The sequence below is a fragment of the Oncorhynchus nerka genome, linkage group LG11 (assembly GCF_034236695.1).
Source record: "Oncorhynchus nerka isolate Pitt River linkage group LG11, Oner_Uvic_2.0, whole genome shotgun sequence".
Taxonomy (NCBI): domain Eukaryota; kingdom Metazoa; phylum Chordata; class Actinopteri; order Salmoniformes; family Salmonidae; genus Oncorhynchus; species Oncorhynchus nerka.
This window is the reverse complement of record NC_088406.1, coordinates 51,470,828-51,488,015: the sequence shown is the minus strand read 5'-3', so window position 1 is coordinate 51,488,015 and position 17,188 is coordinate 51,470,828. Positions and strand designations below refer to the sequence as shown.

The 17,188-nt window shown below is 43.2% G+C and overlaps 1 protein-coding gene across 1 annotated transcript in view; it reads left to right on the top strand.

The window, feature by feature from the left end:
- The first annotated feature begins 1,949 nt into the window (after positions 1-1,949).
- The window catches only part of LOC115137099 (calpain-9-like), a 33,005-nt gene continuing 17,766 nt past the window's right edge, over positions 1,950-17,188 (top strand). Inside the window, exons 1-5 of the mRNA XM_065024636.1 lie at positions 1,950-2,298; positions 10,632-10,701; positions 11,930-12,048; positions 16,372-16,505; positions 16,658-16,829. Of these exons, the coding sequence (XP_064880708.1) occupies positions 2,101-2,298; positions 10,632-10,701; positions 11,930-12,048; positions 16,372-16,505; positions 16,658-16,829 (693 nt within the window). The 5' untranslated portion in view covers positions 1,950-2,100. The remainder of the gene's footprint in view (positions 2,299-10,631; positions 10,702-11,929; positions 12,049-16,371; positions 16,506-16,657; positions 16,830-17,188) is intronic.

Sequence of the window (17,188 nt, the reverse complement as noted above, 5' to 3'; positions counted from 1 at the left end):
GGGAACAGTGGGTTAACTAACTTGTTCAGGGGCAGAATTACATATTTTTTTACCTTGTCAGCTTAGGGATATGATCCAGCAACCTTCCAGGTACTGGCCCAACATTCTAACCACTAGACTACTTGTCACCCCTAAATAATAATGAACATGTTCTTAAAGGTAAGATGGACTTCGGTATAATAATAGTAAATAATAAACAGTAGTAATGTTGGATAATAATAAATCATTACTGTACCTTGTGTAAAAACGTATATCCTCGTCAGAACCAGCAAATCGCTGTAGACCAAAGCCGTGTTAGGCGAACAGTTTCTTCAGCTCAGCTCGAAGCTCCTCAATTTCTCTTACATGCTCATGCTTTTCCATTAGGGCCATGTCCAGGGCTGCGGGTTTAGGGGCTGCACAGTAATCATGTGTCTGGACCGGCTCAAGAGACGGCACAGTCCATAGGCAGCGCACCTTGTACTTCATCCTCCTCAGTCAGGGCAGGAGGTTTCAGTCTTCTTTCCCAAACACCAGGTCTCTTTTGAATGTGCCAGTTCCACGAGAAGACTGTAGGAACAACACCTCTTTTTAGGTATTGTAATTTTTCCCTCAACAAAGTCACTCTCGACAAAATGTTTACTACACACCTGTGTTTGGTGACCATACATTTGTCACAGCATACTGCCATCAACCACCTTTTTCTGAGTTCTACATCGACCGGGAAACTATGGAGGCTCATAATACCATTACATTTTGAGACACTGTTCATTAGCACCTCCTTCGTTGGGCTGTAATTTAAACGTAGTCATTGCGTACAATTTCAGTCAGAAATGCATCGACGACAGTTATCTAATGAGTAAGCTAATGATAAAAACAAGTCAGCAACCCGGTAGGAAGTAAAATAGAGTGTGGGAGGCAGTATAATGCATAGAGCCTATTCTGGTTCAGCTGACTTGAGTTTTCTGTATGAGGTGAGTTAGTGTGACAGCAGTGGTCTAGCCCAGGCTGGGCCCAGCAGACATAATACACAGGTACTCCTCTCTGTTTCTCTTTCCACTAAAAAAGCAAATGCAACACAGGGTCTGTATACGTTCAACCCAGCGAGATAGCTTTACAGGTCACTGTATTGAGTCATCTGAAATTCAACCAAATTTGAACTGTTATTTTACCCGTACCAAATGTATTCCTCTTCTCATTTCATCCTCCCCCTTTCCCATTTTCCTACAGTTCCTTCCTCCTAAAATGTCCCACTAAGCCCCCTATCACCTGCTCCATGCATTCACCCCCTCCCCCGTGTGGTGCTGACTGTGATGCTATAGGCTACATGATCAATTCCTGCATATAGGCCTATAGATGAACATAGGCTATAGTAATATATGGAAAGAAAAAAACGGTCTAGACTTATTCGTAGGCATATATCCCTCCTTTTCCATTTTAGGCTAGTAACATTTGCGGATTATATCACTTTTCCTGCTTTGTTGTCTCTTGGCATTTGTAGTGCTTCAAAATTGTATGGGCCTCAACTGCACTTCCCTTTCGCCCATCTAGTAGAGACAGACTGCCCTCTATAGTGACAACATTTAGTAGCCTACTATCGATTGCAGTCGGGCACTGCGAAGAGGCGCTCACATCACAGACCCCACATGACTGGCTTGATGGAGAGGACCGTTGTAACTAAATACAGGCAATGTGTGGAAGAATAATTGTGAAATAATGTGTTTTAATGGAAGAAGAGTAAAATGTGTGTGTGAGAAAGCAAGACCTTGACGTTTTAATAAACAGCGGTTGTAGGCCATCACACATTTAATCGACATGGGATTAACTAACCACGGAAAATGATGCAAATGGACGATAAACAATAGAGTTCTAAGTAAGATCCTGGTACCATGTCATTATCCCAACTCCAGCTGACTAACTTCCCGGAGGCTCTGCATACCTCTCCCAGATGGTTCGAGTAAGTGGGTGGGTAAGCCTATGCGTGTATTTAAGAACTGGATTTGTTTGTTGCACGATTCCCCAAAACGGAGCTACGACGAACAAATCGAGATAGATTGGTTCAATCTGACTTTATTTGCTAGGCCTATTATTTTCAAATTCATCTAAATTTTAGCATTGAAAATGGAGTCTCAGCAGGTCACACCTGGATCCATTGCCAATCCGGTAAAATTTGGGGGGCAGGACTATGTAGCTCTCCTAGATGCGTGCGTTAAATCCGGTTCGCTGTTCTCTGACCCAACCTTCGCCCCGGACCAGAGCTCCATCGGTATGCCTACCGACCCAGACCCCAAAAAGGAGATCAAGTGGCTGCGACCCAAGGTAGGCTACCGTCCTATCGGCGTTTACATGATAGCCAGTCATATAGTCATGCTCAAAAACGTACTTCTACATTGCAATAGTCCAGCTTTTTACTCGTGATAGTCATGCTCATTTTATGGATATCTGTAGCCTATGTTTTATTTTTTTATGTTGACATTATGAATTGCGTTTGAGGATATGAGTAAGTCTAGGTAGTTCATGGCAGAGTTCAAAGTTGGGTGTTGCTCTTGGACAGATGTAGGTTACACCTGAACTGACTCACTGTCTGTGTTGCCAGGTTAAGCAAACATTTCAGGTCCAATTACCACTCAAAACCCGCCCACAAGGGCTGAAAAATAGCCCAAATTTGTTTTCCAGCAGCAAGAAAGAAGTTCTCACATCTATCCAATAGGTGTCTTCATAATGACAATCTAAATACTTATGGTCAATTTGCTTTACCTTGTTCTTTGCCTTTCTCCCTTTGTTATTGGTTCATCACACCAAATGATTTAATCTGAACTATAGAAGTGATTCATAGTGAATGATAAAGAGGAATGTTTTTTTTCAGAAAACATTCTTCTGAAATGGTGTTAACACAATGTTAATCATTGTGTAATAGGGTTAATACAAGTCACATTGCTCTAAAATAATCGTATTCCTTTAAACGGGAGTATACAAATCTAAAAGCCCCAACAGTTATTTTATTTCATAATAAATGTCAATTAATGTGTGGTTGCAGCCTGATGTCCCAGTCATCCATCCTCTCTCTGGAGTATGATGGAAAGAAAAGAGAAAGGAGATCCATCAGGAGTCCAGTACATCAAGATAGTGTATTCTACTATTAATCAATCAATCACTACTATAATTTGATAGTCTGTCATGGATTTAGAGATAAGGACTCACCAAAACAGCAGTGCTGGTTTGATAGTAGCCCTCCATAGAGGATGGGGTGATCCCCATACAAGTTGCTGCTGCAATTCCCCATATGTTGCTCTACAGAGAGTAGAACAACAGACAGAGCGATAATGAGGGATGAGTTTGAGAAACGGGGGCAATGAGACTTTACAGACAGATGACTGAAGGAAGCGTCTCTCTGTGTGTAGACTCACAAATAACGCTTAGAAAAGTTGCTCACCCTGCTTTTTTTCTTGTGTTCAGCAAACTCCCTGCCCGTATCCAGAGCACTCTCCTACTGCTGTGAACTGCCACTCTGTCTGTTCTTTTTTTGTTCCACCGATCCAAACTATTCACATCAAATGTAACTATTTACAGTCTGTTTCCTCTCTTCTTGTAGAGAAGAGGGTTGTCTCCATTTTACCTCAGCCTGTTGTGCTGAGTAGATGTCAGCGGTGAACAATGAGAGCATCCTTGCTGACGTTCCTTTTGCATGTGGACTCAGACTCTCATGATGTTCTCAAGACATCTTTCCTGCATTCTGTTTCTCAGCTCGACATCTTTCCTGCATTCTGTTTCTCAGCTTGTTTTTAATTTTTTTTTTAATCAATGCCTTCTGGGAGAAGGCACGTTCAACAGCAGCATTGCTGAATGGCAAAGAAAGCACGGCGAGAGCAAAATGTCCATATTCCTGTAAATCTTTCTCCCCCACTGCATCAGTGTGTCTAACCTAACCTCTAACCTTTCTATTTTACTGCCTCCTTTGTTGGTCTATTATTGAGTGTGGATCACTCCACTGTTGGTCAGCCTTTCCGGGGTCTCCTTTTGAAGAGAGGGAAGAAGGAGAGAGCATCTAGACGTGGCTTGACGCCATTGAGCACAATGCTCAGGATGAGAGAGACTCGAGTGCCTCCAGTTGTTTGATGTTATCCGGAAGTCTCTGCTTGATCTCCCTTATCAGAACAACCATGTGGTCTATGCACTGGGTTTTCATGTCCTGTACCATTTGTGGGTCTATTCCTCTGGTGGAACTGAACCCCGGAGTCCACAGCCTCGAGCGGCAGGCGATGCTCATCTGTTAAGTCCATGAGTTCACTCCTGTTCTTGTTGCATCATGACTCGTTCCACACGAGAGCAGTAGAAGGTCATTAGATCAGATATGAGTTTTTCTGGATTGGCTGAATCTAGCTGGAAAAGTTTGTTGATCCTGTTCAACTCTCCCACGATTGGCCACAGAAACTTCAAGTACACAAGTTGGCCTGGGTCAGTGGTAATGAGACTTTACAGGTAAAGTAGCTCTGCAGCATAGTTTCTCTCGCAGTCTTTGGTGATCTGAAAGTGCAGTTTCAGTTCATCATACTGTGACAGTACCTGGTTGACACACTCACTGATTGCAAGCCATCTGGTGTCAGAGTTGCAATATCTTCAGAGGGCTTCACCAACATTGATGGTGGTATATATGTCTTCATATTCCAAGAGCCACGGGTGGTATTGGAGAACCATGTATATGTCTGTGACACCATACAGTGCATTCGGAAAGTATTCAGACCCCTTGACTTTTTCCACATTTTGTTACGTTATAGACTTATTCTAAAATTGATTAAATTAATGTTTTTCCTCATCAATCTACACACAGTACCCCATAATGACAAAGCAAAAACAGGTTTTTAGAAATGTTAGCAAATTTATAAAAGCTAAAAACCAGATACCTTATTTACATAAGTATTCAGACCCTTTTCTATGATTAATCAATCAAATTTATTTATAAAGCCCTTTTTACATCAGCCGATGTCACAAAGTGCTGTACATCTGCAAGCAATGCAGATGTACAATCACGGTGGCTAGGACAAACTCCCTAGGAAGAAACCTAGAGAGGAACCAGGCTCTGAGGGGTGGCCAGTCCTCTTCTGGCTGTGACGGGTGGAGATTATAACAGAACATGTCCAAGATGTTCATACATTCATAGATAACCTGCAGGGTCAGATAATAATAATCATAGGGGTTGTAGAGGGTGCAACAGGTCAGCACCTCAGGAGTAAATGTCAGTTGGCTTTTCATAGCCGATATTTCAGAGTTAGAGACAGCAGGTGCGGTAGAGAGAGAGTCCAAAACAGCAGGTCCGGGACAAGGTAGCACGTCCAGTGAACAGGTCAGGGTTCCATAGCTGCAGGCAGAAACTGGAGCAGCAGCATGACGAGGTGGACTGGGGACAGCAAGGAGTCATCAGGCCAGGTATTCCTGAGGCATGGTCCTAGGGCTCAGGTCCTCCGAGAGAAGAGAGAAAGAAAGAGAGAAAAGAGAGAGAGAGAATTATAGGGGGAGTACTTAAATTCACACAGGACACCGGATGAGACAGGAGAAATACTCAAGATAACAGACTGAGCCTAGCCCCCCGACACACAAACTATTGCAGCATAAATACTGGAGGCTGAGACAGGAGCAGTCGGGAGACACTGTGGCCCTGTCCGACGATACCCCCAGACAGGGCCAAACAGGCAGGATATAACCCCACTGTCATGACGTGGCCCTTTCTGGGTATAAAGCGTGTCATTCCCCTCTTTCTCCCTCCTACACCCAGATTCTGTTATCTCAGGTCGTAAATTTCTGGAGGAGACTCTCTCCTCCTGGCCATGCGGTATAGAGAGAGAGAGAGTTTCACAGTAGAACAAAGGGACTTCTTCTACATCACAGAACTTGAGAACTGAACAATATCCATGTTTTGGAGAATGTGTAAACGGTCGGTGGAGAAGCTAGCTATGACCCGGTACATTTTATTTCATGTTTATGACCTCATGAAAGACAATACCATCACATGACCATAACTATGTTTATACAGGTGCCTATTGATCCCGACAGAATAAGAGCAAATCTTAGATACTAATTACTAGTCTACAGCTACAAATTGTTAACCTGGGATGCGAAGACGGACAACCGCCGAAACATCTATTCTATAAGAACATTTCTGAATGGTACTCTGAAGTGCCCATTCTAACCACAAAAGACTTCAGAAAGAGAGAGACGCGCGGATGAACTTTCCAACAGAAAGACGGACGATTCCAACAGAGATCACGACGACACACTGAGCGTAAGTATTGATTGCAATTATTCCCGAATGAGTGAGCGTTCACGCGCAAAGGATTAGAATTTCAGTTGATATAATTATCAACTGTGTAGTGACTGCTTTTTGTCTTTCCCGCCCTTCTCAGTCCACACCCACTTCCCTTTGTCTACCAAGCCGTCATATCGGCTTAGTCCACTAGGGAACCTCTGCTATCATTTCCTTGTAACCATATCTATGTTTTGTTTGTTTATGCATTTCTGTGATTATTTAGTTAGTAAATAAATGATTAAGACAATTGATGCATGGATGATTCATAGGCTGGGTTCGTGCAGATAACCAACAATTTACGACGTTTGGAATGAGACTAACGTGAGGTAAAGAATAATTAATTCATTAGAAGTCTAATTGATCAGATATTAAAATATCTGAAGGGTTATATTAGTAAAATTATAACTTTATAATCTGAAGATTTTCCTTGGTGCCCTGACTTCCTAGTTAATTACATTTACATGATTAGTTTAATTACGTAATAATAATTACAGAGAATTGATTTGATAAAATAAGTCTTCACTTTAATGATGCCAAAGACACGACACCACCCACTTTGCCAAAGCACAGCCCCCACACCACTAGAGGGATATCTTCAACCACCAACCTACTACCCTGAGACAAGGCCGAGTATAGCCCACGAAGATCTCCCCCATGGCACGAACCCGAGGGGGGGCCAATCCAGACATGAAGATCACGTCAGTGACTCAACCCACTCCGGTGACGCATGGAAGAGCACTAGTAAGCCAGTGACTCAGCCCCTGTAATAGGGTTAGAGGCAGAGAATCCCAGTGGAGAGAGGGGAACCGGCCAGGCAGAGACGGCAAAGGTGGTTTGATGCTCCAGTGCTTTCTGCTCACCTTCACACCCCTGGGCCAATCTACACTCAATCATAGGACCTACTGAAGAGATGAGTCTTCAATAAAGACTTAAAGGTCGAGACCGAGTCTGCGTCTCTCACATTGATAGGCAAACCATTCCATAAAAATGGAGATCTATAGGAGAAAGCCCTGGCTCCAGCTGTTTGCTAGGAGATTCTAGGGACAGTAAGGAGGCCTGCGTCTTGTGACCGTAGCGTACGTGTAGGTATGTACGGCAGGACTAAATCAGAAAGATGGGTAGGAGCAAGCCCATGTAATGTTTTGTAGGTTAGCAGTAAAACCTTGAAATCAGCCCATGCCTTAACAGGAAGCCAGTGTAGAGAGGCTTGCACTAGAGTAATATGATACCTTTTTTGGTTTTAGTCAAGATTCTAGCAGCCGTGTTTAGCACTAACTGAAGTTTATTGAGCAACTGGTATAGAAGGGCCCGATGACAAATAATGGGACAAATTTCCCAAATACAGGTGTGCCAAGCTTGTAGCGTCATACCCAAGAAGACTCGAGGCTGTAATCGCTGCCAAAGGTGCTTCAACAAAGTACTGAGTAATATATATGCAAATGAGGTATTGTGTGTAGATTGATGAGGGGGGGAAACGATTTCATCATTTTTAGAATAAGGCAGTAACGTAAAAAAAAATGTGGGAAAAAGTCAAGGGGTCTGAATACTTTCCGAATGGCACTGTATATTCAACATTTCGTGGAAGAACATTCACTGCTTTGGAGGCACAGAATTGCAGGGATTGACACACATTTAATGTAGACAATATTCGGAATAGTTGCTTGAATTTTTGTCAGGATGGAATTGTTTTTGCCACACATTGTAATGCAGCCATCTGTGGCCAGACCGACGCTGTTGTCAATGGGCAATTTATTGCCATCAAGAAACTTGAACAAGGCATTGGCAGTGGTCAGTGAATCACCAGCTGGAATGTTGAGCATTCCTCCAAATGTGCTTATGATTTGAGAAAGTTTCTTGCGGTGGTATCTTATCACCCCACACAGTTGCCTATTGGTTGTGACATCAGTACATTCATCAATAATTAACAAGTAAGATTCATTCCCAATGTCCTTTATTAGTTATCCATGCGCTGCAGGCCCTATAGCTGCATTTATGAGCACTGTGCATTTTGTTCTGTGGATATTGATTCCTATCTTTGCAATGTCTTCAACAACACATCTCAGGTGATCTACAGTTGCAATGCTGGAGTGGCATGCAATATCTGCAGCCATCTGTAACTCTGATCGTTTAACTGTGTTATTCTCTCTTACAAATATATACTGAACAAAAATATATAAATGTAAAGTGTTGGTCCCATGTTTCATGAGGTGAAATAATAGATCCCAGAAATGGTTCATATGCCCAAAAAGCTTATTTCTCTCATTCTCTGGACAAATTTGTTTATATCCCCGTTGGTGAGCATTTCTTCTTTGCCAAGATAATCCATTCACATGACAGGTGTGGCATATCAAGAAGTTGATTAAACAGTGTGATCCTTACACAAGTGCACCTTGTGCTGGGGACAATAAAAGAACACTCTAAAATGTGCCGTTTTGTCACACAACACAATACCACAGATGTCTCAAGTTTTGAGGGAGCGTGCAATTGTATGCTGACTGCAGGAACATCCACCAGATCTGTTGCCAGGGATTTGAATGTTAATTTCTCTATCATTAGCTGTCTCCAATGTTGTTTTAGAGAATTTGGAAATACGTCCAACCGACCTGGCAACTGCAGACCACATGTTACCACAACAGTCCAGGACCTCCACATCTGGCTTCTTCATCATCTGAGACCAGCCACTTGGACTGCTGATGAAACTGAGGAGGACATTCTGTCTATAATAAAGCACTTTTATGGAAAAAAACGAATTATGATTTGGCTGGGCCTTGCTCCCAAGTGGGAGGGCCTATCCCCTTCAGGCCCACCCATGGCGCCCCTGTCAGTAGTGAAATCCACATGTGCATGATTTATTTATATGAACTGTAACTCAGTAAAATGTTTGAAATTGTTGAGTTTATATGTTTGTTCATTATAGTTCCTGTGTCAAACAATGGTCTTGCATTGGAGCAGCATTTCTCTTGTTTCTCCGTTTGTGCATGAGAAAAAGATCGGCGTCGTGGACTCATTTCTGATTTGCAATTCCTACAGTAAGCTTTTCTGTCATCTCCTGGGATGCACTTAATCCATTCCGTTATACCTGTTCTCTTTCCCAGTCTTTGCAATATTTTCTCCCATGTTTTGCCCAATTTATCTGGCATTCAGACAGTAGAATCGTGTCTAGCCAGTAAACTAGCGTGTGAAATCTGTTCCTCTGGCCTCACCTCTGTGCATCGCCCTCTCATCTGACTTCAGCTTTCTGGCCAATGTTAGCTAGCTAGCTATATAACCAGCACATTGTTCGACTCTCTCCCTTGCTGTGTTGGCTGTAATGATTGGTATGGCTGGGGGTGGTTAGGTTGCAAAGAATGAGACCAAGAATACTTTTGAGGGAGAAGTATGTAGTTATCTAGTGCTGTTCGTTGTTAAATTTCACATCACCTGCCACGATGTGCGTTCTCCTCTCACTGACGTGACTCAGCTGCTCAACAGTACTACCTACATACACACCCCTCCGGCCTGCCCCTCCCTTCCAATGACTGTATATGAAGATCCCTACACGCCACCACTCACTCACTCAGCAACCGCCTCACAGTGAAATTAATAGCTCATTTAAAATAAAATAAATATGCGATCGCAGCCATTACAAAAAAAAGAGCCGTTTTAGAACTGCAGTCGACTGTGGTATTTTGGACGCAGTAATTGTAGAATAACTGCAGTGTCCTGCCTTTATACCGCACTCTAAACTGCAAAGTTACTGCAGTCAAATAAACGTTATTTTGGACGTAGTATTTGCAGCATACTGCAGTTATACAACACAGCATTTGTAGCATACTGAAGTTATACTGCACGCTGACCGCAATCTTTTCTCGTAAGGTATTTAGAATAGCCCAAAAACCTGCAACCCGTGACATTTTCACCCACGACATAGTTTTCAAAGTAGCCCAATTTGCTAGAAAACCGCGAACATGGCAACGCGGCTCACTGTCAGGTGAGGTCTAGTTTTGAGAAATATAGATCGATCTGATGGAGCATGTTCAGAGAGAAGATGGAACTGACAGAACGGACAGAGCATGTTGAGAGAAAAGAAAGAGAACTTACAGACCAGACTCTGTGTCTGAGCCAAACAGCTGGACAGGATATATCTAACAGCAGAACAGAGATGGAATGACGAGATAACAACCCGAGAAGCCATGAGACTTGTGTGAGGCAGTTTACATCATTAACATTGCCTTGTCATCATCCAGTCAACTGTTATGTGGAAATTAGTGTTGTATTGGTTTCACATTCCCTCAGACTAAAGGGCAATATGTGCAGTGGGGTAAACTGTAGTCCTGAACTCTGCCCCTTGTCTCTCTCTCTCTCTCTGCAGGAGATCAGTGCCAATGCTGTGTTTGTGGAGGACACGACGTGTACCACCGATATCTGCCAGGGCCAGCTGGGTAAGTGTGTGTGTGTGTGTGTGTGTGTGTATTTGAAACATCATAGGATGGAGTATCATTTCAGTAACAGTAGACAATCAACTCCAACTTAGTTTTCCTGTATAACCAGATTGCCCTCACTTCTCCAAACATATTCTCCTGGGAATGGGGTTGAGAGATCCTTTTTCTTTCCTCTACATGGACACACATGGCAGATGTTTACTGTTAGAGAGGTGTGTGTGTGTGTGTGTGTGTGGAGGTGGTGGTGGGGGGGGGGGGGGGGGGTGTCAAGGGAAATATAGTATTCTTTCTAACAAAGATATCTACATATATTTCAGGATGTTGTGTATTCCTGGAAATAATCAGAATTCATGTAAACATAGCTTGTCCAAAAAAAGTGGTCTCTTGGCACAACTCATTACGGGTATGGGGTAAGTTGAGCATAGGGACAGGGTACGTTGAGTCGCCTTGGGGTAAGTGGGTGTTGGTATCCTGTGACAGTGGGTGATGGTGCTGGTAGGTCAAAGTTTAATTCATCAAATAAAATAACATTTTGTTGGTCGAGTACACAGTTCAGCAGGTGTTATAGTGGGTGCAACGAAATGTGTTACTAGATCCTAGCATTGCATTAAAATTGTCAAACAAGTACACAACTAATAATTTAAAAAACTACAAAATATCCAGGAATATATAGATAAAGGTATCCCCTGATACTGACCCTTTTCGCCCAGTGTTGGAGTCAACATGGGCCAGCATCTCTGTAGAACACTTTCGACACGTAGAATCCATGCCCGACAAATTCAGGCTGTTCTGAAGGCAAAAGGGGGTGCATCTCAATATTAGGAAGGTGTTCCTAATGTTGGTACACTCAGTGTATTTTAAGATGTCAATGCCAAACTTAACATGGTTCATCATGGTGTTGTTGTTGATGGCCCTAAAACCTTTCAAGCTGACAGGCCATTACGAAGTCTATTTACCAAGGATTTAAATGGACACGCAAAATCTGATTCCCTGATTTATCAGTAACTCAGGCTCTGCCAGCTGGCGATCACCATAATTGCCTGCAGTTGATGTGCTTATAAAGGCTTCCTGGCAGAGCAATGCCCTTGACCTGGTTGGTGCTGCTGCCTGGGGATGGAGTGTGGAAGTGACAACCTGGTAGTGTGTTGCCTGTTTGCTAAAACTAACCTAAACCCCATATCATAACAATAGTTACCATGCATATTGCCTCTCTTTCTTTTTCTAATAGGTGACTGTTGGCTTCTGGCTGCCCTGTCCTGCCTTACCATGCACCCCCATCTCTTTGTCAAAGTGGTACCACCTAATCAGAGCCTGACAGAATCCTATGCTGGCATCTTCCACTTCATGGTAAGACGTGGGGAGGGTTCATGAGCTTGCAGTGTACATGTGTTCTGCATACTCACTTTTTGTGAATGCATTGAGAATGTTCCTTACTATCTTATTAGAGTAGCATGTCTTGTAAAAGAGCGAGAGAAGCAAAGGTAGGACTGGAAATAGTAGTAGAGATGGAGAGGTGGAATTAAGGAGTCCTCAAGGGAACAAAGGGAATGAGAGAACAGAGGAGTGTGTTAGCGTGTGTATGACAGAGAGAGTGTGTGTTATGGGAGGAGGTGGTGTAACTAGATCAGGGTTCCCCAACTGGCGTCCGTCCCGTGGACCGAATTTGGCCAGTGGGTGATTTCTGTTTTTGTAATAGTTGGACATAAGACTATAAAAACTCCAGCAAATAAGCTCCAACTTTTTAAAAGTTTTTGAAATCTATTCCAAAGTATTTCCAAGCATAATAGAGATATACAGTGTCTTACAAAAGTATTCATCCCCCTTGGCGTTTTTCCTATTTTGTTGCATTACAACCTGTAATTTGAATGTACTTTATTTGGATTTCATGTAATGGACATACACAAAATAGTCCAAATTGATGAAGTGAAATGAAAAAAATTCTAAATGGAAAAGTAGTGGTGCATATGTATTCACCCCCTTTGCTATGAAGCCCCTAAATAAGATCTGGTGCAACCAATTACCTTCAGAAGTGACATAATTAGTTAAATAAAGTCCACCTGTGTGCATTCTAAGTGTCATATGATCTGTCACATGATCTCAGTGTTTATACATACACCTGTTCTGAAAAGCCCTAGAGTCTGCACCACCACTAAGCAAGGGGCACCACCACTAAGCAAGGGGCACCACCACTAAGCAAGGGGCACCATGAAGACCAAGGAGCTCTCCAAACAGGTTAGGGACAAAGTTGTAGAGAAGTACAGATCAGGGTTGGGTTATAAAAAAAAGATCAGAAACTTTGAACATCGCACAGAACACCATTAAATCCATTATTAAAAAATTGAAAGAATATGGCACCACAACAAACCTGCCAAGAGAGGGCCGCCCACCAAAACTCAAGGACCAGGCAAGGAAGGCATTAATCAGAGAGGCAACAAAGATAACCCTGAAGGAGCTGCAGAGATTGGAGTATCTGCCCATAGGACCACTTTAAGCCGTACACTCCACAGAGCTGGGCTTTACGGAAGATTGGCCAGAAAAAAGCCATTGAATAAAGAAAATACTGATGTTTGTCAAAAGGCATGTGAGAGACTCCCCAAACATATGGAAGAAGGTACTCTGGTCAGATGAGGCTAAAATTGAGCTTTTTGGCCATCAAGGAAAACGCTATGTCTGGCGCAAACCCAACACCTCTCATCACTCCAAGAACACTATCCCCACAGTGAAGCATGGTGGTGGCAGCATCATGCTGTGGGGAAGTTTTTCATCGGCAGGGACTAGGAAACTTCAGAATTGAAGGAATGATGGATGGTGCTAAATACAGGGAAATTCTTGAGGGAAATCTGTTTCAGTCTTCCAGAGATTTGAGACCGGGATGGAGGTTCAACTTCCAGCAGGACAATGACCCCAAGCATACTGCTAAAGCAACACTTGAGTAGTTTAAGGGGAAACATTTAAATGGCTTGGAATGACCTAGTCAAAGCCCAGACCTCAATTCAATTGAGAATCTGTGGTATGACTTAAAGATTGCTGTACACCAGGGGAACCCATCCGCCTTGAAGAATGGGCAAAAATCCCAGTGGCTAGATATACCAAGCTTATAGAGACATACCCCAAGAGACTTGCAGCTGTAATTTCTGCAAAAGGTGCCTCTACAAAGTATTGACTTTGGGGGGTTGAATAGTTATGAACGCTCAAGTTAGGGACAAAGTTGTAGAGAAGTACTTATTTCTTATTTCTTGTTTGTTTCATAATAAAAAATATTTTGCATCTTATGTAAATCAAATGAAACATCTATTTTAATTCCATAACAAAATAGGAAAAATGCCAAGGGGGGTGAATACTTTCGCAAGCCACTGTATCAACTGTTTTGCCTGCGGCTATGGAACCCTGACCTGTTCACCAGACATGCTACCTGTCCCAGACCTGCTGTTTTCAACTCTCTAGAGACAGCAGGAGAGGTAGAGATACTCTTAATTACTCCTACTGTGATTATTATTATTTGGCCATGCTGGTCATTTATGAACATGTGGACATCTTCTGTTATAATTTCCACCCAGCACATCAGAAGAGGATTGGCCACCCCTCAGAGCGTGGTTCCTCTTTTTTTTATTTTGCTAGGCAAGTGGGTTAACTGCCTGTTCAGGGGCAGAACGACAGATTTGTACCTTGTCAGCTCGGGGATTTGAACTTGCAACCTTCTGGTTACTAGTCCAACACTCTAACCACTAGGCTACCCTGCCGCCCCTCTAGGTTTCTTCTTAGGTTTTGGCCTTTCTAGGGAGTTTTTCCTAGCCACTGTGCTTCTACACCTGCATTGCTTGCTGTTTGGGGTTTTAGGCTGGGTTTCTGTACAGCACTTTGAGATATCAGCTGATGGAAGAAGGGCTATATAAATTAATTTGATTTGATTTTGATTTGATATGTGATCGTATACAAATGTAGGCAAGGTTTGAAATAATTATGTTTTAGTCAAATATTATATCTCTTTGGGCTTCTTGTGTTCAATTTGCAGTCTACAAATTATTTGTAATTATGTTCTGCTCGAAAAATCGGCCCGCGGCTGAATCTGGTTGATGATCCCTTCCCTAGGACAACGGACAGTTTTCTTGTACTGCTGTATAATTACCCCACTAGATTTATGACCCCTTACTCCCCTCTTCACCCCCCCCCCCCCTTTTCGTACCTAACAAGGGTACGTAATTACCACAATAACCACACTCACCCCTTAAAACAGCTGAGACTGATTCCAAACAAGACCTCCCCCCCCCCCCACACACACGCTTTCGTACACACACCTCTAACCCACTCTCTATCTCGTCTCTGCACACTTGCCCCTATCGTCATTATCATGAAATAATTTACATTTGCCACAAAGGCATCTTCTCTGGACTAACATCATCACCTGCTCTCTACTCGCTGTTCCACTGTCAAGGGGGGGGGACTAGGGTTTGGTTTGACTTTTTCCAATGCCCTGCAACCTTGGCCACCCACTGGGCCCTGGTTAGGGACTATATGTTATTGTATTTTCCTCTGTTGGAGTAGATGGTACGTCCAAACGTGTATCTGATGAATGCTTGCAATATCAATTTTGTATGATAATCCATAACATTGGTCACTGGCCAAAACTGACTGTGTTTGTCAGGCAAAGGCGGTGTGTTATCAGTGTCAACAAGACTCCGACAGCTCCCACAAATATGTTTTATTTCATAGCAGCACTTTGAAGTGAATGATTGATGAAGAATTACTCCTGTGTACAAAACATTAGGAAAACATGCTCTTTCCATGACATAGACTGACCAGGTGAATGCCATGATCCCTTATTGATGTCACTTGTTGAATTCGCTTACATCCAGTCAGTGAAGATGAAGGGGAGGAGACAAGTTAAACAAGGATCTTTAAGCCTTGAGTCAATTGAGACATGGATAGTGCATGTGTGCCATTAAGAGGGTGAATGGGCCAGACAAAAGATTTAAGTGCCTTTGAATGGGAAATGGTAGTAGGTGCCAGGTACACCGGTTTGAGTGTGTCAAGAACTGCAACGCTGCTGTGTTTTTCACGCTCAACGGTTTAACGTGTAGCCAGATTTTTTTTTACATGATTTTCTTTGGTCCACCACCCAACGGGAATCCAGCCAACTTGACACAACTGTTGGAATTATTTGAGTCAACACGTGCCATAATCCCTGTGGAATGCTTTTTACACCTTGTGGAGTCCATGCCCCAGCGAATTGAGGCTGTTCCGAGGGCAAGAGGGGGTGCAACTCAATATTAGGAAGGTGTTCCTAATGTTTTGTACGCTCAGTATATGTTACATGGATTCCAATTATTTTTTTAAATCCTGTAAAAGAAAGAGACACCCCACCCCACCGATCTTACTGGACTCTGCTGTTCTGTCCTGCCGATACGTAGAAAAACTTAGCTAGATGTGTCCTTGTTCAGCCATGACTCTGAGACCCACAGTATATTACAGTTCTTAATGTCCCATTTCTCCTTCCCCTCTTTCTCTTTCCCCTCCTCTCTCCCCTTTTCCCTCCTCCTTCCCTCGCTCTCTCCCTACATCCTCATCCTTATGCCTCATCCTTCCTCCCTCCCTCCCTCCCTGTCCACCCTCATTATGCCTCCCTCACCCTTCCTCCCGACCTCCCTCTCCATCCATAACCCCCCTGTGTAGTTCTGGCAGTATGGTGAGTGGGTGGAGGTGGTAGTGGATGACAGGCTACCTGTACGCGAGGGCCGCCTGCTCTTCAGCTACTCCTGTACCCGCAACGAGTACTGGAGCGCCCTGGTGGAGAAAGCCTATGCCAAGTCAGTCACCAGCATATGCGTCTGTGTGTGTGTTTATATATGTGTGCGTGCATGCATCCTTGCAATGTCTTATATCATTTTAGTGTTTGTGTGTCTGGCTGTGTGTGAAAATATCACCTCCCTCATTCCTCAATCCTTCGACCACACCACAGGCTGATCGGGTCGTATAGCAGTCTGAAGGGAGGTAATATCTCTGAGGCAATGGAGGACTTCACAGGTGGCATAGCCTACTCCCTCCCTGTCTCCTCACGCACCCCAAGGGTCATGTGGAAAGCCCTCTCTGCTGCCCTGTCCCGTGGCAGCCTGCTCAGCTGCTTCATACAGGTACACAGACACACACATACACACAAGAACGCATGCACACACACATAGCGAAGAACGCATTCACACGCTCACAGACAAATCACACACACCCATGGCACATGTATGACTTATAGACTTTATGATAAATGCTGTACCAACATAGCTACATACAGTGGGGGCAAAAAGTATTTAGTCAGCCACCAATTGTGCAAGTTCTCCCACTTAAAAGGATGAGAGAGGCCTATAATTTTCATCATAGGTACACTTCAACTATGACAGACAAAATGAGGGGGAAAAAATCCAGAAAATCACATTGTAGGATTTTTAATGAATTTATTTACAAATTATGGTGGAAAATAAGTATCTTTTTAAGTTGGAGA